The sequence below is a fragment of the Argentina silus genome (genome assembly GCF_951799395.1).
Source record: "Argentina silus genome assembly, chromosome: 1".
Lineage (NCBI taxonomy): Eukaryota > Metazoa > Chordata > Actinopteri > Argentiniformes > Argentinidae > Argentina > Argentina silus.
The window spans coordinates 16,544,253-16,572,156 of NC_139655.1; the positions used below are offsets into that span (position 1 = coordinate 16,544,253).

Consider the following 27,904-nt stretch of genomic DNA (forward strand, 5'->3'; position numbering starts at 1 on the left):
TTGAGATTATTATTATTATTTTATTTTTTTACAAATTAGATTTTGAAGAATAGGATACTTTTATGACTGCCATAAAATAAAAGACCATCTTTCAGCACCAAGGCGGCTAGCATGTGAAATAAGCCAAAAATGTTGCATGTATGTATGTATACATACATACAGTATATATAAAAATACAGGTTAACACAAAACACACTGTTTTGCAACAGGTTCAAACATCTTAAAATAGTACACAGACAGAAATGCAAATACTAATTTGCATTTGCAAACTACAGTATAATATAACACATGGAACTAAGCAACAAAAATAACAATATGATATGCATATACATATACTATATACACACATATGAACATCCTTCACAGGATTAGGTACTCTCAACTGTACAATATTTGCAATAGGAACTGTTGAGCAAAATAACGTTTTGCATACACAGTAATACTATCCTTTAAAATGTCCACACAAGAAAGTGTTATTAAGCACAAGCCCAAAAAGGCCACAAAAACATCAGTTGGAAGCCACTGTTAGGGAAGGACTATGTAGTTTAGAATTTGGGATGGACCACGTGTACAGTAGCTTTCCAACACACCTAACCTCAATGACTTACATGATTAACAGCTAGTGGATGGCACTCTGTGCTTCTGGAGTACACATCTAGGATGTTTCCGCACGCACACACACACATACATACATACACACGCACGTTAGGGGAGATGATAAAGCGACATTGATACTTCCTGGCCTCAACACTTATCTTCAAGTAGCGGCATTTCACCAGCAGATTTGGTAGTGTTGGTACTTTTTGGACAGACTTGCACCATATGTAGGTTACAGAAGTCTTGTGCACTCATAAGAGACCACAAGGTCCATTGCAATGACTACATCAACAGAGGGCAAGTATCAGAGAAACAATACCATAATAAAAACACTGAAATGATAGTCAACTTTAAAAACAAATAAAACACTGGTAAGTGTCTGAGGCATGTGTTGTGATCGACGATTACTAGTCAAACGTGAGTTGTGCGCTGGTGCACCATATGCATAATGCTTTACTTCAGAATATAGGGGAAACTGTCTGTCAATGGGGAACGCTTGAATCCAAACTCATTGTCGTGTACATGTACAGCTTGTTTACTATTCTCTAGTGATCTAGAACATAATAAATGTGCAAGTTCAAAACAGGGAAATGTAGTGCTTTACAAATTACCCCCAATCTCCTCTCCATTCTTAAAAAGAACAACTTCCCAAAACCCTCTTTGACATTCCATAACTACTACCCACATACTGTACCAAACTGTGGTTCAAGTTACTAAAACTCGCATGCAGAGCCCTTTTCAAATGTTAGCTTATGTGCTATGTCATAGTGAAAGGATGGTGCTGATCATCTACTTGTGGAGGATATTCCAATAACAATGATGTTTCTTTAGTGTTGCCTGTGTTAGTGTTTTTAAACATTATGCTGTTTTTGAATTATTGTTTTCAAGCATTCCCCTTTCAGATTGTCTTCTCCAAAACAGGCATACATTTTCTTCCAAGGAGAGACAGAGACAACTGAAAACTCTTTTAAGGCCACTACATTTTTCCATCTTTCCATCAGAGATATCTCCTCCTTTGACAGACTGTAAAAGACTGATCTCTCTCTCTCATCCCATCTCTGTCATTCCTTGACCACAGTACCCCCTTGAGGGGCTTGCAGGCTAGGAGGGACAAGTGTAGTGTTGGTGGATGAGGGGCAGGGAGAGTTTCCTTCTTCATGATCCTGGTTCGCTTAGTTTTCCTTTGGTCTCTATCTTAAGATACTTCCCACCCCTCAGTCAGTTTCCTGCTTACTCTACAGACAGGAGGTGAGGGGCTAGCGGTGGAGCAGGTAGACCACCAGCTCGTAGGTGGACATCATGATAGCGGTGTTGGGGATCTGCCGGACCAGGTGGGTGGTTAGACCGCGGTACAGGGCGCGGTAGCCCTCCTCCTTGGGCACCGTGAGCAATGTCTGGAAGAAGGAGCGGTACTTGCTACCCTCCTCTCGTAGCCGGGTGCGGATCACCTCTGCAAAGGGGGATAAGAGATAAAAGGGCTTACTTAGACCAAAAGTTTGAATATTGTATACTGACTGAGAGCAAGCTGTTCTTATTGTTTTTTAATATATAATATTTAATGTAGTGGAAGGAGATAAACTCAACTGTTAAAAATCTGTTTTCCAAACCAAATAAAACACTTACAATATTCACTTGGAGGAATAGTTACCCTAGAATCAAAATCTGTCCAATGTTACACTAGAATCAAAGTCATACAGAGTCCATATTTTGTTGTCTGCTCTTGGGTGGATTACTCTATATTACATTATATGCATCAAAGCCAAGATATTTTTTTGAAAACAACTAACAAACTTTGTCTGACTGTACATTTTCAAATGTCTTTGGAAAACCTATTGGGCACCACACAGGCAGGTAGTGGTGGGTGCATACTTTACATACCATGGGGATAGGCGATGGAGGTTGCACAGGTCTTGGAGGTGGCAGCGGCTAGCATCATGCCCACAAAGTCTGAGGCGTCTTTCACAGACTCATCCTCGTCATCCATGGTAGCCTGGGCCTTGGATTCCATCAGCTTGCGCTTTATACTCTCGTAGATGACAAAATGAATGACTGTCTCAGAGATGCCTGCGTACGAGGCAGACATGCCCCGGTAGAAGCCCCGCAGGCCGTCCGACTGATAGACGCGTCGCACACAGTCGAACGCGTTCATGCGTCGCTCACCCCGGTTTCTGGGGAACACAAAACACACATCAGTGAGTAAATTAATAGACAGATGTAATTATGGGTATAATGTTGAGTGCTTATAAAGTTTACCATCTCACCTAGATTGTATCACCCATCACATTACCATAAGTCTAAACAGTATAAAAACAAAACATATTTTTGGAAACAATTCAAATCAGATGCACAGTAGTCTCTCGACAATGCGCTCTGCACACTCCACACTCTGTCAAACATTGCTGTTTGTTCAATGATAACAGTCAGAAGTAGGTGGGCAGTTGATGTCAAAATTAAATGAAACAAGCGTTTTGTCTTAAGACTGTTGGACTGTTCTCCATTGCTAACTTGTAACGAACTAGGTAGCTTCGTAAAAAACTCTAAAAAACGAATAACGTTGGGGTGGGGAGGAGCTTCCTCAGGCCCAAAATAATTTCATCTCCTGTGTTCAAGGTAGATCCAATCACATATTTTTGGGGATCTCAATCTCCAAATGCCAATATAAGGTTAACAGGCATTGTGTCTGAGATACATCACCTGTGAAAAGAAGCTAGAAGTGCAGTATCATGAATGATTAGCGAGCCAGCTGCAACCTCATTATGGTAGAACGTGTGACTAGTGTGTAACCTAGATTATGCCTAATGCTTACCTGGCATCCAGCTGCAAACGGGTCTTGACCAGCCAGATGGGATTGGTCGCCGTGATGGCAGTGAACCCTGGGAAAAAGAGTTTAGAGGTTCAGACAAGAGAAGTGGCATGGTGTGCAGGACTCCTGGATAAGGACTCATATATTCTATATACAGGGCTACTTGGGTGGTATTTCACAAAGCACCATCAAAGAGTTAGCCAGCCAACTTTCCCAAATATTCTGGAAATTCTGATTAATGATGACTCAAACACATTAATTGTTCTAACATTTATTTTTAATAGTAAACAAATCAAAGCTGGCTGACGTATTGATCCTGCATGTTGTGAAATATAAACCTGTTGCACTCTAAACAAAGCTATTTTCCTCAACTGACTGCAGTGTGTGAAAGCTTTGTTGACGTCTTTAAGCTGTGTTTATGAGCTGTTTATTTAATTATTGGCTTGTAAAACATCTTGTAAAAACGTTCCTTATCGCTGATACAAAGAAATTAGGTCAGGTACTCTGTAACCTTTGATTATGGCGTAGTAACTGTTCCTCTCAGGAATGTTATCACTATTATATGGACTGAATAAGCAATTAACTCTTTAAAAGCCGATGACACACCTCTTAATAATATGTTTTATGATAAAGATGCAGAGAATGAGTAACTATCATTATCTAGAATCACAATTTATAGATACTAAAATGCCTGATCAGACATATAAATAGTCTTTCTAAGCTCTGAGTGATAACAAGAGAGCAGGCAGTATATAGTACAGTGTTATGGAGTTGTTTAGCATCCTTATTAAATTGTCTTATTTGAATTTTTAATTAGCCTTTACTAAATGATTAAAAAAGAAATACATCAACGTATTGATGAAGTAAGATCTGAGCATAACAGTAGTATCCCAGATGGGGAGGGCTTGGCCCTTAGCTAGCCTACATTTAAAGTGCAGGTCATTGTGCAGTGACATCGTGGTGTGAGCCTCAGCTAAAGGCCTCATTGGCTGCAACAACCACAAGTTACAACAAGAGGAAACAAAATGGCGTCTGGCATTCTTGAATTATTCAAGGTGACCAGAGTGGAATAACAAATGTAATATTGCTAAGTAAAGGCTACAGAGTAGTATTTCTCAGTGGAACTATGCATATATGTTAGTGATAGAGAATGCCATTCCCAAATGTCTTTGTAAGTGATAGAATAAGTAGTGTTACATTATAGTAATTCAAGTTTGAGTAAGGGCTGAAGAAGGACCTATGAGTACATTAGTCCCTGATAATACATCAAGTGAGTATGTTAGTTCAAGTGCAAGTGTACATAACAAGGTATATAAGTGTACAATAATGTGTATAAGATGCAGGTATACAGTGCTGGTGTGACAGTTAAGTGTGCATATATCTGAGACTGGAATATGTATGGAATCATCCCACCAAGTGTGCTTTGTACTGATATGGTCAACACAAAGTCACTATCGCCAAACAAGAACATACAGTAAACCAATAAAACATTGGCCATTGGAAAATGAATATACATATGTATCACTATGTTGCGCACAATCTATGAAGGACAACAAAACCAGAGGACGTTTATAGTACAAAATCGACCTATAGGTTCTACTGTATCGAGAGACACAGTCCTAAGGCAACTGCGTGAAGAGTCTGTTGAAGAAGAAAAAGAAGAGGAAGAAGAAGAGAGAGAGTGTCTATGGCGTGTACTCACAGGGGAGGGGCAAAGCTACTCCTCCTCACAGCTGCAGCTAGAAGCCTGCAGATATGGGGGGCTGAGATGGCTGGGGCTCTCCACCCCTCACGCAGGGGTGAAAGCTACAGTAAAGCCCTAAAATAGACACAGGCTTTTCTGTACCACAGTCACACACAAGCAGCAGTCAACCAACCAATCCACCCGCCCCCTTTTATCACTTTTTCAATCCCCACCTATATCACCTTTCTACCCCATCCCCGAATAAACATGTAAGATGGGAAAGGAATAAAGTGTCACCCTTATCTCTCCCACCCCACCTCATCTTTAAATCAACAGGAATGATGGGGAGAGGAAGAAATTGTGATTCCCTCCCTCCCACCTAACCAATCAAAATACCCCCCACCCCCTTTCCTGGCCCTTCCCGACCCACACCTGTTTAAATGCAAGAGTACATCTTTGGGCTTTTGTGAGGTTTCTATCCCATCTGCTTTGTCAGCTATTACTGTTTTTCTTAGTCAAAGAGAGAAAAATGAACTTTTCTATTGTAAAAGGGATATCATCTCACCAGTCTTATCCAAGTAAGTGCTGGACAATACAAACAAATGTGTGAAGATGTAGACAGGAACAATATAATATTCATAACAATTCATGTGTGTGGCCAACACTACAAATGTAAAACCTTGTGCCTTCATTACCATCATGAGTTTATCATGTCTAGATACTGGCAAAGGGCAAAGGGTTCAAATGAAATGGGGGACAAAGTAAACATTGAAATAGTCAGATAAAGGTCAAGCAGTGCAAGAACATTGAAATGCTAACCTTGTCAGCCTGGCTTACTAAGTCTATAAATGATGGGCTGTGATTGTTGGATTTGTTTATTGTTTATACTGCATCTTAGGATTGATAAAATAATCAAGCAGTAACTTGTTGTGTGTGTGTGTGTCTCTCTCTCTTTTTTCCTTTTAGATTGGTTTCACTTTAGAAAGTACAACATTTTTTAAACATACCCCTCCTCTTTCAGAGCTCCAAAAGTATTGGAAAAAATCATATAATGTCAAAATAAAGCACTCATGTTAAGTATTTGGTTGTTTGTATGCAATAACTGCAGTTGTTCAGTTGTTGATTGTTTTGAGGTCTTTTTGCTTTAAGTTCCCTCTTCAGCAAATGAAATGCATGTTCAATTGGATTTAAATCTGGAGCCACTCTAGAACTTTCCACTTTTTGGTCCTGAAAAAAACCCTAGTTGCTGAGTATGATGAAGCGCCGTCCAATGAGATTGGAAGCATCTGCTCGTACTTCAGCAGACAAGAGGGTTCTGTACAATTCATAATGAATTCTACTGCTTCTATCAGCAGTGACATTATCAATGAAGACTAGTGAGCCAGTTCCAGTGGCAGCCATACATGCCCAAGCCATAACACCCTCACCCCACCATTTTTCACAGATGAGGTGGTATGCCTGGGATTTTGAGTTCTTCTTTTTCTCCACTTTACAGTTGCCATCCCTCTGGTGAGTTAATCTTTGTCTCATCTGTCCACGAGACGTTTTTCCAGAACTCTGCAAACTGTAATCTGGCTATCCGGTGTCTGTTGTTTATGTCTTCAGCGGATGGTAGTCTCTGACACATTCACACCTACCTCCTGGAGAGTGTTCCTGATCTGTGGGACAGTCGTTTTTTGTTTTTTTCTTAATTATGGTGAGCATTCTTCAGTCATCCACTGTAGAAGTCATTCTTGGCCTACCAGGCCGTATGCGATTGCTAAGCTCACCAGTGTTTTTCTTCTTTTGTATGATGTTCTAAACTGTTCTTGTAGGCAAGCCTAAGGTTTTGGATATGTTTATGATAGTTTCTTTCAGATTCTTTTCAGCCCAATAATGGCTTAATTGACTGGCAGTGATGACTCTTATTGATGTCAATTTAGGGTCGCAAGACAAAAATGGGAACCCGTGGACTAAGGGGACACGCTGGGCCTGCAAACCATGAATCCTAACCATAACCATAACCAAATAATTTATCCCACAGGTAACAACATTTTAACAAATCGGAAATGTAACATTGGTTTGCATGCCCAGCATGTCCTCTTAGTCTCTCCCAAAATAACATTTATAGGAAAACAAAACATCAAAGGGGACTGAGGATTACTCATTGAGAGTCATGCAGGGAAGGGCCTACAGGGAAATTTAGATTCTAAATTTCTGCCACCCCCTCAGTTTAGCTGAAATGGCAGTTATGTTAGACAGATAGCTATGTTACAACCTAGAAGCAATAGCTTTGCTGCCTTTCCAATCTAATCTCTGTCCATTTCCATTGGCCACCCAATGAGACAAAAACTCTTTGGGCAAGCCACCCCACTTGGAAAGTTCTGGACACGCCCCTGAGTCATTGGACATTATAAACAACCACTCTCAATGAGTCGTCCTCAATGTTGTTCTCTTACATTGTTTGCTTTCCTACAAATGTTTTTTCAGGTGTTATATTAAAGAGTGACAGAAAGAAATTGTTCTAACTTTAATTCTTCACTGTACATATATAAATAAATAAAAATATTATCTGAAGGTAAAGCTGTGAATTTACACTGAGAACAATACAACATTTCTCACACTTTATTCACCTAATAGCAGATATAGCACCATCTAATGGACAAAACACGGCATTGAACAATGGGACATTAGACACATAAATGACCGACAGTGCCCTACGTAAGTAATAGGACAGTGAAGCATTTTCTTCTTCTTTTGGCTCTATACTCCAGAAGTTTGGATTTGAAGTAGAGATTCTTAGCTTTTATTTTATGGTATATGTGTACATATTGGTTTCACCATTTAGAAATTACAACAGTTTTTATACATAGTTCCCCCTATTTCAGGGCACCAAAAGTAATGGGATAAGTAAGTAATTAACAGGTGTTTCACAGGTGTTTCTGGTAAGTCAAGTGTGTTCCATCACATAATTTGTGCAGGTATAAGAGAGCTGTCAAAGTCTAGTATTGATTCTAGGCTTTGCATTTGCCTTTGGAGTCTGCCATTGGTATCTGTAGACATGAGGACCAAAGAGGTATCAATTAATGTCAAGGAAGTCATTGAGGCTGAAAAATCATAAGAATAAAAAATAATTAAACAGTTTTGAACATCATTAAAAAGAAAAAAGCACTGGTCTGGTGAGCTCTGCAATCGCAAACAGGATGGAAAGCCAAGGACACTTCTACAGTCGATGACCGAAGAATGCTCACCATAACTAAGAAAAATCTCACAGATCAGCTACACTCTACAGGGGGTAGGTGTGAATGTGTCAGACTACCATCCGCAGAACCAGAATCACCAGCCAAACTACAGAGACTTCACTGCAAGGTGCAAACCACTAGTAACGTCAGAAAGGATGTTCAGGTTACAATTTGCTAAAAAGTACCTAAAAAGCCTGCAGAGGTCTGGAAAAATGTATTGTGGACAGATAAGATGACTATTATCATGCACCAGAGTGAGTGCAAGAGGAAAAGATATAGAGAAAAAAGGCCCAAGATTTACAGCATACCATCTCATCTGTGAAACATGATAGAGGGGGTGTTATGATTTGGGCATGTATAGATGCCACTAGAACTGGCTAACTTATCTTAATTAATGATGCAGCTGCTAAAGGCAGCAGCAGAATGTATTCTAAAGTGTACAAAAACATCTTGGCTGCTCAAGTACAAGCAAAGACCTCCTAATTCAATGGATGGCACTTCATCATACAGTAAGACAATGACCCAAAACATACTGCCATAGCAACTAGAGAGTTTTAAGGGCCAAAAAGTGGAAAGTCAATCTCCAGATTTCAATCCAGTTGAACATGCATTTCATTTCCTGATCATACGATTTTAGGCAAAAATACCTTAACAAACAGCAACTTAAGATGGCTGCAGTACAGGCCTGGCAGAGCATCACCAGAGAAGATACCCAGCGTCTGGTGGGGTCAATGAGTCGCAAACTTCTGTTAGTTATTGCATGCAAAGCATTGTTCACCAAATACTAAACATTAGTGCTTAATTTGTACTTTATATAAATCAGTCCCTTTACTTTTGGTGACCTTAAGTAGGGCGACTATATAAAAAGTGTTGTCATTTCAAAATGGTGAAACCAATATGTATATTAATATGATCAAATCCTAGTAGTAATTGTTTGACTTCAAATCCACATTTTTGGAGTGTAGAGCCCAATGCTTCACTGTCCCATTACTTTCGCAGGGCACTGTATATTTGTCAGGAAATATGCTTGAGATTAACAGTTGGAGACGAGTGAGAGCCTGAGTGAGATGGGGGTTTAGAACTCCCGCCATTTTAACAGGAAAGGAAGGACATAAATCATGTAAGCCTATGGTGGGTGAGAGGAGAACATGACTGTGCAAACTACTGTAGTAGAGGCTAGTGGGTATGACAAAGTCCATCTTTGGTCTATCTATTAAATCAATATCTATCTGTAATTCTATGGTAGTAAGTAGTAGTTAGCATGATGTTTCAGTGTGTTGAATGTTCACAAACTAAAATAAGGGGACTAACTTCGATCTGGAATCTGATGATTAATTGTCTCTTTGGTCTTATTCTATAACTGCAAGTGAGGAAGCGAGTATACAAGTGTGTCAGATGATTGAGCATTGAATTGTCCAATGTCTCTAACGAGATTGACACGTATAACCTACCTATATACACTCACCGGCCACTTTATTAGGTACACCTTGCTAGTACCGGGTTGGACCCCCTTTTGCCTTCAGAACTGCCTTAATTCTTTGTAGCATAGATTCAACAAGGTGCTGGAAACATTCCTCAGAGATTTTGGTCCATACTGACATGATAGCATCACGCAGTTGCTGCAGATTTGTCGGCTGCACATCCATGATGCGAATCTCCCGTTCCACCACATCCCAAAGGTGCTCTATTGGATTGAGATCTGGCGACTGTGGAGGCCATTGGAGTACAGTGAACTCATTGTCATGTTCAAGAAACCAGTTTGAGATGATTTGAGCTTTGTGGCATGGCGCGTTATCCTGCTGAAAGTAGAACCCGTCAGAAGATGGGTACACTGTGGTCATAAAGGGATGGACATGGTCAACAACAATACTCAGGTAGGCTATGGCGTTTAAACAATGCTCAATTGGTAGGGGCCCAAAGTGTGCCAAGAAAATATCCCCCACACCATTACAACACCACCACCAGCCTGAACCGTTGATACAAGGCAGGATGGATCCATGCTTTCATGTTGTTTACGCCAAATTCTGACCCTACCATCTGAATTTTGCAGAAGAAATCGAGACTCATCAGACCAGGCAATGTTTTTCCAATATTGTATTGTCCAATTTTGGTGTGCCCGTGCAAATTGTAGCCTCAGTTTCCTGTTCTTAGCTGACAGGAGTGGCACCCGGTGTGGTCTTCTGCTGCTGTAGCCCATCTGCTTCAAGGTTTGACGTGTTGTGCGTTCAGAGATGGTCTTCTGCATACCTTGGTTGTAACGAGTGGTTATTTGAGTTACTGTTGTCTTTCTATCATCTCGAACCAGTCTGGCCATTCTCCTCTGACCTCTGGCATCAACAAGGCATTTCCGCCCAGAGAACTGCCACTCAGTGGATATTTCCTCTTTTTCGGACCATTCTCTATAAACCCTAGAGATGGTTGTGCGTGAAAATCCCAGTAGATCAGCAGTTTCTGAAATACTCAGACCAGCCCGTCTGGCACCAACAACCATGCCACGTTCAAAGTCACTTAAATCACCTTTCTTCCCCATTCTGATGCTCGGTGTAAACTTCAGCAGGTCGTCTTGACCGTGTCTACATGCCTAAATGCATTGAGTTGCTGCCATGTGATTGGCTGATTAAATATGTGCGTTAACGAGCAGTTGAATAGGTGTACCTAATAAAGTGGCAGGTGAGTGTACTGTACAGACACATTTGTTATGTGAGGGATGTCCATGCCAAGTTCAGGGCACAGTGGAAAAATCTGTTGGACTCTTTCTTAAGATGTATGCCTTGTGAAGACGAATGACATTTGATGCTAGCCTACATCTACAGTATAACATGTTAACTGATGCAATGTATGTGATTAATATCATAATGGCAAAGACTCAAGCCAAAAAAGGGCATTCATCAAAACTTCAAAACAGTGACAAGGTTAGCATTTCCCTTATGCTGACTAGAGAAAATCTAAGTGCACGTGTGTTCATTTACGTTTACAGTGTGTGATAGGGGGCAACAGGCTGGTAAAGGGGGGGCCAGTGTGTCAGCACTATGCAATCACAGCAGGTTATGATGAGACATGAGAGCTACAAACCAGCAATAAAACTAGCCATGAGCAATAGCATCATCATTTTCATTATTATCAATATCATCATCATCATCATCATAATCATCATCATGGTCATCATACCAGTGAAAGGAAATGGGGTGCTACCTGAGGCGTCCGCCCAACTGCCGGGGACCCCGGTCGGCCGGCGTAGACGCGAGGCGAGGACCTCCCGCAGTGAGGCCCCTACATGTTAGCGCCCTGGGGCCTTCACTACTACACACACAGCAGAGAGCGCATGAGGGGCCCACACTTTAAGTTGCAGCACAAAACTGGTACGTTAAACCATTTAGGGTCGTCCGGAGCCTCAAAAGAGACAACAAATGGAGAAAAAGGAAAAAGGGAAAAAATTGGGGGGTGGAAGGAAAGCACAACCCAAACTTTGAGGACCTTGTGGGTTTTTTTTTCTCTTCTAAAATCACTGGAATAGCCAGCTAGCTAGTGGTAAGAAGTAAAGTGAAGTAGAGTGTTGGACTGTATATCAACGTAAAACAAAGAGAGGCAGTTATGGCTGAGTGGGTCTATTCAGAGTATGAAAGCGCCGGATTGAGTAGTATGTATTAGAAGTTTGTACAAAATGTTAACTGTGTGATTTGTCTTCATCATAATGTGTGTCTCTCTTAACAGTTAGTGCATTAACAGAGAACAGTGATAATGTGCCTTTGGAGAACTTTGAAAGAAGATTACATTTGTATTATTAATACAAATTAATATAATTAATTATTATAATTAATTTAGCTACAGACATAAAGTGGGGCTTGCATTAGTTGACAGAGATTGTTTGATCCTGAAAGTCTTCAATTGTGCTTTCGGACAAACCATCTGTTGTTGATACTCAAAACACCCACACAGGAAGCTAGAAAATGTCCACAAGATAACCCATAGTGGCAATGTTTTAGCATTTTGCCTCAGCATGCCCTGGATTTAAGGCAATGTTATAAAAACATTGTATTCTTAACCAAAACAACAACCCAGTCTTTCCCCATAACCACCCCATAAAGGCCCATACAGGAGAAAATATAAACTCAATTTTATCAAATGAACAGTTGAAATTTGATCAAATGAATATCTGTGAAATATATTCTAAAATAAACAAACAAAAATTACAAAATAATAGCCCCTTGAAGCATCTAGGAAAAGCGTAAAATAAAAAAGATAGCTGGAGATCAATTGTCTTCAGTAGACATGATGAAGCTAAAACCAGTGGAGACTAAATTGTTGAGTAGGTTAACAGAAAAATAAAAGGTTTGGGGGAACAACTGTTACCTGCTAGCCCGGCAGACACCATGTGAACCTGCGTTGAGTCTGGTTCAAACACACCATTCAGCTTCTCCTTCGATGTGGAGTAGGCCGCGAAGTATATTGCTCTGTGGATATAGAAGAGAAAAAGACATACTGTAAGCCAGGGCTATTCAACTATATTTTTAAGGGGGTCAGATTTTAAAATATTATTTGCAGGGGGGCCAGACATTTCACAGGTATGCGCAATTCTTCCCAATAACTGTATACACTTGTAAAACATATAAAAGCATCTTTAATTCGGCATAATACAATAAATTCCTTTAAATTAAGTGCTTATGATAGGCCTATATAAAATGCATAGTTGTCTTTCTTTTCAATAACACTTTTCACACTTACATATGAACACAGCACACATCTTTTTCCCTTCTAATTAGAGAAATGGCATTTCGTTGATTGAGCAAGAGTAGGAAATGTTGGTTCATATGAAGTCACCGCAATGGTGGTCATCATGTCATGTGTTGGGTGTTTGTTTTAATAGCAGTCATGTGAGAGAAGCTGGATTCACACGTATACGTTGATCCAAAGATGCCAATCTTGAAAAAAATGACAATCTTCTCGTGTTTGGGAATTGCTCGTTATGGAAAATACATTGATAGAACTGTTTGAAGTATATACACTTTCATATGACTGATGCAACTTGTGTAAATACTGATAGACTTTGTGACTCCTACCATTATGTTTCATCTGTATAAAAGACAACCTTGAGAATCGCCTCATCAGACTTGCGCTAAACAGACCCCCGGATTTACCCCCGGCTGCTGTTGATAGGGACATTTTCGCATTTAGATTCAGATCTCTCCCTGCTTAAAGTTTGTTAAATTAGTTAAGTGGCTGAAGCGGTATGGCAGGCCCAACATAAATTAGTCTAGCGGCATTGCAAAATTCAATGTCGAAGACTCGCGTGTGAACGCTGATTGGCTGTAAACTGGTACCTTGGTGACATTGATTGACAGTACTCAATAGAGAAAAAAAAAACAACAGAGAAAAACCGTGAGAATTAGATTCTGAATCATTTTAGCACTAAATATCGGATTTTTGCAGGAAATGTTTTGCAGATGATTGTTAATGTTAAAAATGTATGTAAGGGCCGGTCTAAATTGATAGGCGGGCTGGATATGGCCCGCGGGCCGCCAATTGAATAGCCCTGCTGTAAGCTATAGATGCAATATAATGTGATATGATATCATTACATTACATTTCGATTAAAATGTATATATGAGGTCAGCAGCACATTTAATATTCAATCAGTACACACTCATTATAGGGCCCATATATTACACATAATCACAAACTAGCCTATTTGCAGAACACCCTGATAACCCATTCTATACTAGAACGTAGAACTGTTTCAAGCAGGTACTTTGTCAAAGCAGGACAATCAGCATAGTGTTACACAAGGCAATGTACCCTTTGTCCATCAAAGACAATTAAATTGACACAGAGTGACGATCTGGAACCCCTGATGACCTGACTGATTCACACTGAAACCAGGAGAATTGATTTGGGTCTCCATGTCCCCATGTCACCGTATTTGTGTGTGTGTGTGTGTGTGTGTGTGTGTGTGTAAACCTCATGATGCTTAGTGTGAGTGAATGGGTGCTGCAGTCAACCATGACTGCCCAGCCAACTATCCCCTCATGGGCAACAAGATGCTCAGTGTCAGCCTGCTGCAAAGAAGAAATCACCCAGTACTTTTCCACAGCCAGTGTATAGTACATCTACAGTGTTATCATGCACTTGTATTAAGGTGGCTGGTTGATAAATCTCTCTCTCGCTCGCTCCCTACTTTCCTCTCTCCTGCAGCGTGTGTGTGTCCTGTTCTTTCCCCTGCAATGCTGAGGCAGACTTTATGTAACGCCTCCCTCTACTCAGCCAGTCACGAGGCAGCCTGCCACCACAGCTGGGAGAGCAGCCCACACACACACACACACACACACACACACACACACACACACAGATAGTTTAAAAGGGGTGAAGACAGACAGACAGAGAGAAGTAGAAATCAAGAGTCATAAACAGAGTAAAGTGATTTACAGAGGGAGAGAGAGAGAGAGAAAGACATTAAGCATCTACTACTAAACCAGAGGACCTTTCTTGGCCACCCAGGGAGGGAGATTAAATACACGTAGCAACTAACAACAGAGAGGCCAATGGTGTGGCTGCATTGTGATGCTACACAATCAGTCACATGACTCTTGTAGCCCTAGTGGACGGCTGCTGCTTCCAGCGATGCTGATTAACTGAGACTGGGCCAGAATGCTGTTGCATAATACCCGTGGAGCTCAGCTCAACACTGAAATGTTTCATTTCCGTAAGGATTTTACTGCTAGTGAGTATTAATTCTGGAGATGAGGATGAAGTGTAATAAAAATTTAAAAAAGGAAAAAAGTATCCTAATGAATCATGATAATATCATTGTGTGGGTGGTAGTGAACATTTTTTAATACAAAAAAGAATACTGAAGCAAGGCACAGCCCAAGGTCATATAATGGCTACAACATAAGAGACGAAATGCACAGAATATTCTCCAATTCATCATGACTGTGTTATTAAATGGAGTGTCTCACTTCCCTATTGATCTTGTTTTTGACACTACTCAAAAATAAGTTTGAATTTCATTGTCTCCACATTGAGGACTCCACATAGATGGACAGTGTGCATAGATGGACAGAAAACACTAACAGAAACTATAACAGGAAAAGGAAATGTAGCACCGGAAGTGCGGGTCATACCTGGACGGCGCCACGCCCACTAGGTTGGGCCCCAGTCCTCTGAAGAGTGAACGGGGTCCCTCCTTCTCCAGTATCAACCTGCAGAGGGAGAGAGGAAGGTGAGGGCTTAGTTGGAATATTGCCATTCTGAAAAATGCAACGGAATGGATCCAGTGGCGGCTGGTGAAGGAAGAAATCAGAGGATGGGCTCATTCTAATACATGGAACAGAATCAGGAATCTTATCACGTGTTTGATACCATTCTTCATTCCGTTCCATGCATTACAATGTACCCTTCCTCCGATTTCTACCTCCACCAGCCTCCCCTATCTTGCCTTCTCTCATCTTATCTTGTGTAGCCTCATAATCATTGACTTAGGTCCACCTGGTTGGCCTAGTTGTACAGGGAAGGTTTTTGTCATTATCCTGTTGCCAATAAATTCCATTTGTGACGTACTACTAGGCCTGTGGCGATTACTCTTATTCTCATTCTCTACTGGTTTTCTTACAGATATGAGGAATTTTCCAGATACGATTATGATAAAATAATATGATGTCATTATCCTTAATTGGGGAAAGCATGCTTTTCTCATATCACTCAAACCGCTGAGTACTCAACTGGCTAGTTCTGCTGTCGGTAAAGAAATAAGTGGGGTGTTGATTTTTCCTGTTGTCATTATTATAACAAACTGCTCCCACCTTAACACTCCAATTCCCCTCTCATTTTGTTTCTTACCTTTGAACATGTGTGACTGAGTTAAGGAACATACAGTTAGGTCCATATATATTTGGACTCTGACACAATTTTTGTTATTTTAGCTGTTTACCAAAACATATTTAAGTTACAGTTATATAATGAATATGGGCTTGAAGTGCAGACTCAGCTTTAATTTGAGGGTATTCACATCCAAATTGGAGGAAGGGTTTATAATATGTAGCCCCCTCTTTTTCAAGGGACCAAAAGTAATTAGACAATTGACTCAAGCAGTATCATGGACAGGTGTGGGCTATTCCTTTGTTATTTCTTTATCAATTAAGCAGGTAAAAGGTCTGAGTTGATTCCAAGTGTGGCATTTGCATTTGGAAGCTGTTGCTGTGAACTCACAACATGCGGTCAAAGGAGCTCTCAATGCAAGTGAAACAGGCCATCCTTAGGCTGCAAAAAAAAATCCAGCAGAGAGATAGCGGCAACATTAGGAGTGGCCAAATCAACAGTTTGATACACTCTGAGAGAAAAAGAATGCACTGGTGAGCTCGGCAACACAAAAAGGCCTGAATGTCCACGGAAGACAACAGTGGTGGATGATCGCAGGATCCTTCACATGGTAAAGAAAAACCCCTTCACAACATCTAGCCAAGTGAAGAACACTCTCCAGGAGGTAGGCATATCATTTTCCAAGTCTACCATAAAGAGAAGACTTCACAAGAGCAAATACAGAGGGTTCACCACAAGGTGCAAACCATTCATAAGCCTCAAGAATAGAAAGGCCAGATTAGACTTTGCCAAAAAAACATCTAAAAAAGCCAGCCCAGTTCTGGAACAGCATTATTTGGACAGATGCAACTAAGATCAACTTGTACCAGCATGATGGGAAGAAAAAAGTATGGAGAAGGCTTGGAACTGCTCATGGTCTGAAGCATACCACATCATCTATAAAACACGGTGGAGGCAGTGTGATGGCATGGGCATGCACAAGGCTTCCAATGGCACTGGGTCACTAGTGTTTATTGATGTAACAGAAGACAGAAGCAGCCGAATGAATTCTGAAGTGTTTAGGGATATACTGTCTGCTCAGATTCAGCCAAATTCAGCAAAGTTGATTGGATGGCGCTTCACAGTACAGATGGACAATGACCCAAAACATACTGCGAAAGCAACCCAGGAGTTTTTTAAGGCAAAGAAGTGGAATATTCTGCAATGGCTGAGTCAATCACCTGATCTCAACCTGATCGAGCATGCATTTCACTTGTTGAAGACAAAACTAAAAGGCAGAAAGACCCACGAATAAACAACAACTGAAGACAGCTGCAGTAAAGGCCTGGCAAAGCATCACAAAGGAGGAAACCCAGCATTTGGTGATGTCCATGGGTTCCAGACTTCAGGCAATCATTGCCTGCAAAGGATTCTCGACAAAGTATTAAAAATGAACATTTTATTTATGATTGTTAATTTGTCCAATTACATTTGAGCCCCTGAAAATAGGGGACTGTGTATAATAATGGTTGCAATTCCCAAACGTTTCATCCAATATTTTGTTCAACCCTTTGAATTAAAGCTGAAAGTCTGCACTTCAATTGCATCTTGATTGTTTCACATCGAATCCATTGTGGTGGCGTACAGAGCCAAAATTATGAAAATTGTGTCACTGTCCAAATATTTCCAGACCTTAACTTACTGAGGAGCTCTGAGTGATAGTGCACCTGAAGTATAGGCTTACCATAATTTTAGAGCATTTAAAGCACACCTATTTATTTTTTTCAGTGTGGTATGTGACAGTTTATAACTAACGACTCACGACAACCATGGCACATGCAATGATCTAGCACATTTAGACGGCTTGCCTATGAGATAGCTGAGATAAGATTACAGACCTGATTGCATACGGCATGACATTGTCAGTTAAATTCTTAGGCAGTGTTATGAGCTGCCATGATAATGATGACCAATAACAGGTGCCTTGCTAAGCCATATTTTCTGAAATCTCTCGCTGCAATCCTACTTTCTGAATCAGAAGCCTGAATTCAAGGCTCCCCCACTTACCCTTTTAATCAGAATTGCATTCACATTCATTGCTCTGAATTCACTGACGCTGTGAGGCCTCATACAGTAATAGACAGTATAAGGCTTACAGTCTTTCCTCATATCTACGCAGTCACAAAGCTCAGCTCACACACAGACATACTCTGTTCTAAATGGGATTTGGCCTGTGCAGCATTCGCTACTGACCCACTTTTATGGGTTTTTTTCTCCCTGTGCAGCGTTGTGGTGGTGTTGGATTTCAGAGTGGTTCCCCCAGGGAAGAAAGATGGAGCTAGTTGACGAGGAGAGAGCAGGCCCAAGTACCAGGCCCAAAAACACTGTAGTAATTCAAAATAGCTCAAACTAAGTGATTCCAAAGAGTCAAATCCAAGCCTGATAAGAACTTTCCTAAGAAAGGGACCCACGTAAATATTTCACTAAAAAGGGCAATCTTTGATTCATATAAGTGGTGTGATGTGATGCCACAGAGGCATAGGATGATAAAGTTTAACACAGAATTCTTCTCTCTAGTCAGTGTGCAACATACTCTTCACAATACCCTTCCTACCAGTTTAAAAATGTATGCTGTATGTATGAACTGAAGGCACCTGAAATGTCCAAAGAAAATACTTTAGTTAACTATGTTTTGAGGAATAGCCTAGGCCTCATAAAATAATGCTACATGACAATATCTCAATGATGTAAATTAATTCTACCATTACAAAAATAAGTTCTATGGACCAGTGAATTGAGCAATAAGAATGTTCACATGATGACACCTGATTGACATAACTCCTTTGCTATGACAGTGGTCAGATTGTCACTGCCTCCTGGCCTGTAGTTGGGACAAGGTTAAGGTAAGGGAATTAACAACTGTTGGTATGTGAGCCATCCACTTTGCCATTGTCCAGTGACCACATTATATTAATAGCTGAAGAGCACATGTCTAGTTCTTCCTAATCTCATTGAGACGAGGCTTTCCTACTTTGGAAAGCCTGGGGAAATCCTTTGCAGAAAGTACCTACAAAGGTGGAAACCCATTAGAAATTAGTGACGCCTCGCAACACGTCAAACCAACCAAATACCTTGCTTGGGCGGAGCTCCAATCAACTTTGTAATGCTGTATTATACAGTACACCAAATCTACTAGTCTGTTGTCAAATAAATAAGATGTCTGTTCCTCTCTAAGGAGGGGATTGGGAGGGCAAGCAAGTCAGTGAGAATAAGAAAAAAGACAAAGTGGTTAGCCGTCTACCAGCAGACTAAAACAGGACCACACTAAGCCTCTCCCCTTCTGTTCTCCTTCTATTTTTATAATCATTGGTTGATTGGATGGATAAGGTAACCCCTAACCCTTGTTCAATTTGATAAGGATATGACAGTCTGATCAGCAATAATGAGCGCTGCATCCCAAATCTGAGATTACGCATTCATTGTTCTACCCCAAAGAATGTCATGGAGGCACTCCTGATATGTAGGCAATGAAAGGCGAATCAGGCCTCCTGTATTTTGATGGAAGTCAGTCACACATACAGTCAGTCACACATACCAGATATGACTGTCCTTGTTAAGAGGAGGAGTACTGCCACATTTTTCAAGCATTAAAAAACAGAACATGAAAAAGGAGTGGCAGTCGAGAGACATTTCTGTCTGATAACACTCCCACTAGGTTTGGGCCAGTGGAAGGTATTACCAGTAGCATCCAAGCTTACATCAGCATAATTCCTGTCACATCGTCCATACCGTTATTTTGCCATGACACATGCAAAGCACAGGAGCCAACATTTATTAAATAAATATAATGGCATATGCAAGGACTGATCAGTTACACTGTGGAAGATTTTGAGCCTGCTACGGTGGCCACAGAGAGAGAGAAAAAGGGTAAAAAGTTATAAATAAAAAACAAAAGTGCTTCCGTAAATCAGCACAAGGGGGTGACAAGAGCTGTGAAGGATGTTTGAAAATTCAGTGTATTCTGGGTATGACGTAAATGTCTATCAGAACAAAGATGTCTTAGCAAAATGAGGTCAGTAGATGGTTCACTCGTATGTCGGGAAAACCATAGCAAATGACTTGAAAAGTAAATGATGGTAGTGACCCATCTTGTCATCCCGTTTTATCTTTGGTTGGATGCGGGTAAAACAAATATCTCAGTGTGCACAAACACAAACTCCAATTTATATTATGGTATCTGTCAGCCGAGAGTTGGCTCAATTAGACTGCTTGTTAGCTCACTTTCCCCAGAGCCACGAATAACATTTAGCCTTAGCCTACATTTATTTTCTGATTTTGATGATAACTGCTGTTGCTACTTCTGTGCATGTCTGAAAGTCTAAATAATAAAATAAACTGCTCACATTGAGGACATGCAGTTGTCAAGACATGTTTCTGTGAAAAAACAGTGCGACAGCCCAAACAAATCATCATAGCAGCATGCACAAACAACAATAGCCACTATCGGATTACTTTAGACTTTTGTTTTAGTCAATTATTTCGATCACTAGTGAGCTCACCAGTAATGTAATACATTGTAAATTGTAATTGCTATAAGCTCTTTTCTGTCAGCCAAGAGTTGGCTCAATTAGCCCGCTTGTAAGATCAGACTTTCCCCAGAGCTAGGAATAACGCAGCCTTAGCCTACATTTTCCGATATGGATGAGAACTGGGTCATGCTGTTGCTACTAATGTGAACTTCTACATAAAAAAATAAACTGCTCACATTGTGGACATACAGTTGTAAAGACATAGGCCTATGATTTGTGCAAAATATTTTTGTGAAATAACTGGTCAGCTCAATGCTGGTTGCGTCAATTGTAAATAGACATTCTAACCAAATGTTCGATCACACCGTTGGGACCACTCTAGACTTGTATCACCTGTTTGATCATACGCTTCAAAGGGTTAATGGGAAACGATGAATGCCAAATATGCTACAATTCGCTCACCTTCCCCCACTGCGGTTAATGTTTGGAATGTTGCACACGCTCGTGTATAATGTATTTGAGCAGAGTGGACAGGCTTACCACGCTGCATTTGATAAGTGTTAATGTTTGGAATGTCTCCCAATAGCCACTGATTCTATTGAAATGAATTTAATACACTACGTGTTAATATCTGGAATGTCACACACGGCCCTACCCACTGATTTACAAAGCCATTGTCCACAATTGTGCCTCTTCATTTGTAGCAAACTATGATATATGATACTGTATGACGGACAGGGGCGAAAAAGAAGTCAAATATAGGCAGTAGCAGGCAGGAAGGAAGTGGGGGTGCGGACGTCAGCAGGTGTCACTCGCACTAATCACTATGTTATTCTCATGTCAAAAATCACCAGAATTGCTTGTTTAACAGATGATAGGCTACATTTTCACTGGATACATAAGGGGAGGTCATTGTCGGAATTGGGACAAATAACCAAAATGTGAGGTGTTCACGTTATTCCATCTCACATTACGCTGCTCTCTCTCGCTATATGCAATCACTTTGTGTGGTGGTGCGCATTGACATAGGCGCCTGCTAGATCTCCCATCAAATGTCACCAGAATTGCTTGTTTAACAGGTGATATGCAACACTGACCCCCCTTCACCCCCCCACAACATTTTAGGCAGCACCCCCTCATGAAATATATTTCCACGTCCCTGGACAGTTGGCAACTACAAATGACTTGTTGGATACGGGCAGTAAAACAGTGAAAATATCATTTGTTTTATTCTCGTCATTGCACATGGCATGTAAAAAAATTTTATTGATTCATAAAAGCTCTCATTTCAATCATGTGAAATACGTCCAACGTGAACTTACGGTGCCAGAGCGGAAAATTATTGACACAAACTGCACTCTTTGCTTTGTGAGTCCACTGAAATACGCGGAATGAACTGAGAAACATCATATTGCTATAAGTTCATAATCTATTTCGCGGACACACATATTACTGACATAATTTTATGAAGTGTCCATGAAGACATGATTTGTTCTAAATTCAGGTTTATCCAAGGACATCATTTTGAATTTCTCCGACCGGACAATAACTTGACCTTTTCCAAATTGAAACAACTAATAAACTACTCTTCACATAATTCATCAGGCAGCAATGTTGCAGCAATGTAAACATATCCATCATGTGCAACGACTCCTCCTGGTGGTTGTTTTGCCGAGGTGAATGACCTGAAATAAAACTCACTAGTGTGGTTGTGGTACTCCTGCGACATCGTCACACCGATAGCCAAACTCTAAACTTAGAATTTGGCCTACTGTAGCCAGTTAGCGAACGTTAGCAATGTAGAGGCTAGTCCCATGTAGGTAAAAGCTTTTTTCAAAACATAATTCAACATTAACTGCACATAACAGATTAATGAAGACGGAAGCATCAATTCTGCACCCCTTTCTTGAGATCCCTTCCCCTGATGGGCCATATGACTCCCTGTGACAAATGTGTTGAAGCTGAGGTGTCATATGACTAGGATGGAGGTCTGATTGGTTCCCTTGCAAAAAGCTTTTAATTGAAATACTGTTGTTGGAAGTCTGGGTATTTAAACTGAATGTTTAAATTTGTCCTGATGTGTGGTCTCATCTGAGCCTGTGAGTACTGTGGTCATCCCTCTCTACCTCTATCATTTACCATTGGGGGTAGAATGTAACATTTTCCTATGAAGTATTTGCCTTGTAATAATTGTATACGTTTACAGTATTATTAAAGCCTCATTTGATTCATTCTTGCACTAATTCAGCACAAACTCAACAATTCTTTGCACATAGTGTTAATGAAATTAGTTGGAGTTAGATTATTAATATTAAGCTATGCTTTGCTATAAACATTACATAGCCAAATTTATTTGCCAAGCCTCCGTATTGTAACTGTAAAAGGACTACATTACTACCGTGACTCCTTTTGTTAATTGAATTGGTCACAAGATTCAGCTTCTGCACATGCAGTAAAATACCAGAGGAAAACTTCCGCTGTCACTTGGTGTGCTCAGATTCTGGGTGCACTCGTTTGACGATGCCGTGTGTCCTGCTGGTTCTTTGTACGTCACGTTACACTTTTCTTTTCTTTAAGGTATTTTCTTTTCTTTTTGGAGGAAAGCTATACTGGTTTGAGAATACTGATACCGGCACAAGCCTTGAGTCATGGGCCGTTCAAAGATAATGTTGGTGCCTGTTGGTGTGCTAGTTGATACAAGGATATCCTGTAGGCTTGGATCAATGCCACTTCCATTAAATTCAATTGTGAGTCTTTCAATACATTACTTGAAATTATACATTTAAGTCATAGAGTAAATAACATTTATCCATATATACAATACTATAAGGGCTATACAAATGCATTTAGACAGCTGTGGCAGAACTAAAACTTTTATGGAAATCATGCATTGATGTCAATGGAAGATTTGCTAGAAGATATTATGGTATGATACTTGTGTAAGTTTTACATTAGGATTCAATGTGGAGATAAGTCCTGAGTGGCCCTTCGTGATTCTGTACTCACTTGAGGCAATGTAGAGGTCCCGGGGGGGCCATACGGGCCATGCTGGCCCCATTGACGGTGTTGAGCTGCACCTCAGAAATGTAGAAGGTGACAGAGGACGACTGCAGCCTGGTCTTCACCACCTCAAGAGGACAGGTCAGAATGGCCCCCACTGTACCCCCACACCTGGAGAGAGAGGAAAAATAGACAGCACATTAGATCAATAATGCAAAAGATACAAAGAAATGGTACACTTCCTTCATACAATCACTTCAAGATAGAAAATGTCAATAACGTAATTCAATGGAAGGTTTGTCCCAATCAATGGAAGAAGGCAAACAATTTTGTTAAAAAGCAGGGCCCACTCTTCTTGACCTGATATACAGTATCTGAGAGCATATCTAAACAGCCATGAAACTGGGTCCCTCTTCTAGCACCAAGCAGCAGCAGCATCACCAGCCCCACACCAACCCCCCCTCAGGGAGAACAAAACATTCCACTGTAAATACAGACACTAACTGATAACCTGGGGCGATCACTCACTTTGAGACTTTGAACTGGGCTAACTCGACTGTGACAGTGTGTAAATAAAGGCAGCCATTTTGGTGCTAACACCTTGACCATGGTTTGTCTGACCCCTCTGAGCTATGGCAAAATATGTTAGCCTACTAATCACATCAGGTGACATCTACATCAACTACCTACAAGACCCAGCTCTTGAGCTGCCTAAGCTTTTGAAAAAGATATGGCTCAACACAACAGCATGCTACAAGACTGCAAAATAAGTATTTCAAAGTGCATACTATTAGGCAGCACTGAAAAAAACCTAGCTAACTATAGTAACTACAGCTTTGTGGGTGAAGTTCAGTGAATGCAAGTAGTGGATGCATGGTGAGTGTTGACTGGCTGCAGCAGGCTGCAAATTCCTTTGCCGCAGCACACTCTCACAGTCTGACTATATTTACCACTGCCTTTCAAAAGACCGACCCACATAGAAGCAAGATCGACCTTTAGCCCAGTTTCAGGGGGGCTGCTCCATGCTGCCTGTGAGTGAGTGAGTGTGTGTGTGTGTGTGAGAGAGAGAGAGAGAGAGAGAGAGTGAGAGGAAGCAAACAAGGCCTTGAATCCTGTTGTGAAGAACATCAAAGGGATTAACTATCATTATTTGCTAAATAGCTTGAGTAACTTTGCTTCGACTTGCTCCCCTGAAATCCCACTCTCTTATGGGTCAAATATAGAAAATAAAAAGTATTCTGGATAGGTGAGAACCTTGTTTAAATCTTAAAGGCACCATCTTGCCTTGAATAAAACATATCATACAAAGCAAGCAACCTATTCACTCAAGATTTACTAAGACCGTACTAGAATTGTGTTTTATCATGATAAATATTATGAGATCAGTTGTGAGAATGGCTACCATCAGAATTCAGATGGAGTCAGTTTCCTCTTTCCAACTTACAGGCTAATATGCAAGTTGTGCCATTCAACTTCCCCATCAATTTCAAATTTTCTGAGCTTTTGGACGTATTCACCATGTTATCAAAGCAATACAAATACTGGGGTAACATGGTGACACATGACACCAACTCCTACAAAAACGTATCAGCAAACTCTTGTCTTCTTGGCAAAATGGAACACCTTTGTTGTTTGTCACAATGAAAATAGCAACTACTACCTCTTGTACCTAACCTTTGCATTTGTTCAGTGAAAACATGACACATTATTTCGGTGAGCTGCGACACAGAGGAAGCTTGCGTGGCAATTGACACAGTATAATATCTTTCTCAGTTTCCACTTGTGTTGGTCAGTGTTAAACATATGAGTTAAGAAATCTACAGAACTTAAACTTATCTGAAGGCTGCATAATATCCTCAAAGGAGGCACAAGTGTAGTAGGCTTGCACTGTTGACACACCTAGGTCAAATTGTATCTACTGTACACACATTGACGACTAGGTGTCACAAGCTTCCAATTTGAATGCATACAATTTCGCCATCAGTGTGTTAAGGTATAGCTTGTAATTTCCTACAGGTTTAAAAAACTGTATCTGAAATTGACACATTTTCATATTTTGTGTGAAATCCGCGTCGGCGATCTAAATGCTGCTCGAGGACAATGGCTCGTGCGTCATTCTGTCACGGTCATTTATTTTCATTAATGAACTCTCCAACTACTCTGTCGAAAGGGTAAACCACGAACACTGAGGTACGAGTAATGTTCGCAAGAATATAAAAAAAAATATGTAATCATAACGTATGGATAAGTCGTGACGCCGTACGAGCAAGCTGCGAGCACGGGCAGTTCGGCTGCCACTCCATGCACGCGCGCCAGGGGAAATATTGCTATCTGCTACGCCGAGAGAGCCCTGGCAAGCACATTTTGCAAGATACAGCGTGACATGTCTCACCTAATGTTATTATTGGCTAATTTAATCGTACTCACCCTCCAGCAAACAAATGAACCAAGGTATCCCTTTGGCTCATTCTTTCGCATTATCCGAACCAGCACTCCGTGGGCTGCGGCAAGGAGGAAAGCGGGCTTGGATGGCGAGTGGTCGAACACTCCGCGTCCAAGACGAAACCTGCGCACTTCGATATATCCACTACGTCGATGATAAATCAGTAAAACTGCCTAGCTACTGCTGAGATTCAGATTGCTACACAACTCACAAACTAACCTCAGATACCCCCCTTAGCACAGATACCCTCTTCGTGTACGTAGTTATAAAATAAATTAATAAGAATTCTGGTGCTGGTGCATTCTCAGTTCTAGCTGACAATCGTTACATGTCCAGGTTGCCCAATGTTTGCATTTTCTCATCTGCTCAGTGCCCACAGCTGCAGTGGGAGAAGGGGGATATGTCATAGTATTTACTGTAGAATCATAGGCTGTAAAACAGAGCTATTGGCCAGTTTTCTTTGTACGTCACTTAGTCTCCGCCCGATCACGCACTGTTCACATGATCACGCCCAATCAGAACCTGAAACTTGAATCAGACCCCCCCCCCCCCCCCCCACACACACACACACACACACTCACACACCTCTTCGATGACATTGTTGATTTCCTTTCATCAGTGTTTTCAACTAATCCATTCATTCATTAATCCATTCATTCATTAAGTATCCCTTTGTTATAACACGAATAAGGTTTGTAGGTCTATTATAACTGCATTGAAGCTTATGGTAAGAGCTATCACCACACCTGTCACTGATATTCGGGATTTCATATTATGTATGTACAGTATATCAAACGATGAATGGTAAAATAAACAAACAAGACAGTATGTATGAGAAATATTAAAAGTAAAAAAATAAAACGCTTGTAAAACTTGTACAGGTTGGCCTTAACAACGCTAAGGTTGTGGGTTTGATTCCCGCTGCGACCATATATACTGAAAAATGTATGCACTCACTGCAATGTAAGTCGCTTTGGATAAAAGCGTCAGCTAAATGGCATATATATATATATATACATGATAGCAGATGTGCTGCAAGAGCTCAGCTGACTGGTAAGGATGTGGGAAAAGACTGAAGTCCTTGTAAGAGCACCCACCCAGATCAGCTGAGAAGGATTGTAACGGCCATTATGCGAAAATTTGGTTGGCTGATTTAATAACTCAGTAGAATGAATGCATCTCTTGGTCTCGTAATTGGAGGCACAATTTGACAAGTTGAAGTCATGTGCATAGTTTAACGTTATTTATTGTCCTCCTGGCAGACTACTAAAATGAGATTGACACGCGGAAGTTCCCATGATACACATATCTATTGCTATACTGTAAAAACAGGAAACTTTTATTCATGTATTATTATAAAGAGAATAATCATAACGTGCACACGTGCAGTGAGGTTATCTTATTCATCATAGAAAACAATGAGAATACTATTCTAAGGGAAACAAAAGCAAGAGAAATATGCTTGTTTTCTTTTTGAAACAAACATGTAGAATCCCTTGCAGGGTCAGGATGACTGATTCTGAATTCTGTGTGTGTTTAGTATTGGCCATTTAAACAAATCTGAACAATGGATTACAGTTTCTACTGGCCCATAGACTATTTTCAAGGTAAGGAACCATCTGACTATACATTTAATAATATTGAACTAGCCCTTTAATCAAAAGACAAACTGTATATTAATCTGTTTGGAGAATAAACAGAAACACTTATTGTTTGTTTGCAAGACGGGCACAACCTGAAGTCCTAAACTTCCAATAACTTTAGCTAACAAAACAATGAGAGTGATTGGGAACAAAGACAAAGTTCAACATTTGTGGCCATATCACCTCAAAGTAA

General features: G+C 40.6%; 1 protein-coding gene across 1 annotated transcript; it reads right to left on the reverse strand.

Moving 5' to 3' along the window:
• Positions 1 to 26,383, reverse strand: slc25a36a (solute carrier family 25 member 36a). The gene is made up of 7 exons (XM_083676559.1): positions 26,053 to 26,383; positions 23,632 to 23,796; positions 15,424 to 15,501; positions 12,656 to 12,756; positions 3,404 to 3,470; positions 2,476 to 2,765; positions 1 to 2,047 (listed from the first exon to the last, which is right to left on the reverse strand). Exons 1-7 carry the CDS (start codon positions 26,091 to 26,093, stop codon positions 1,854 to 1,856), a joined length of 936 nt encoding a protein of 311 aa, XP_083532685.1. The 5' UTR covers positions 26,094 to 26,383; the 3' UTR covers positions 1 to 1,853.
• Between the last annotated feature and the right edge of the window lie 1,521 nt (positions 26,384 to 27,904).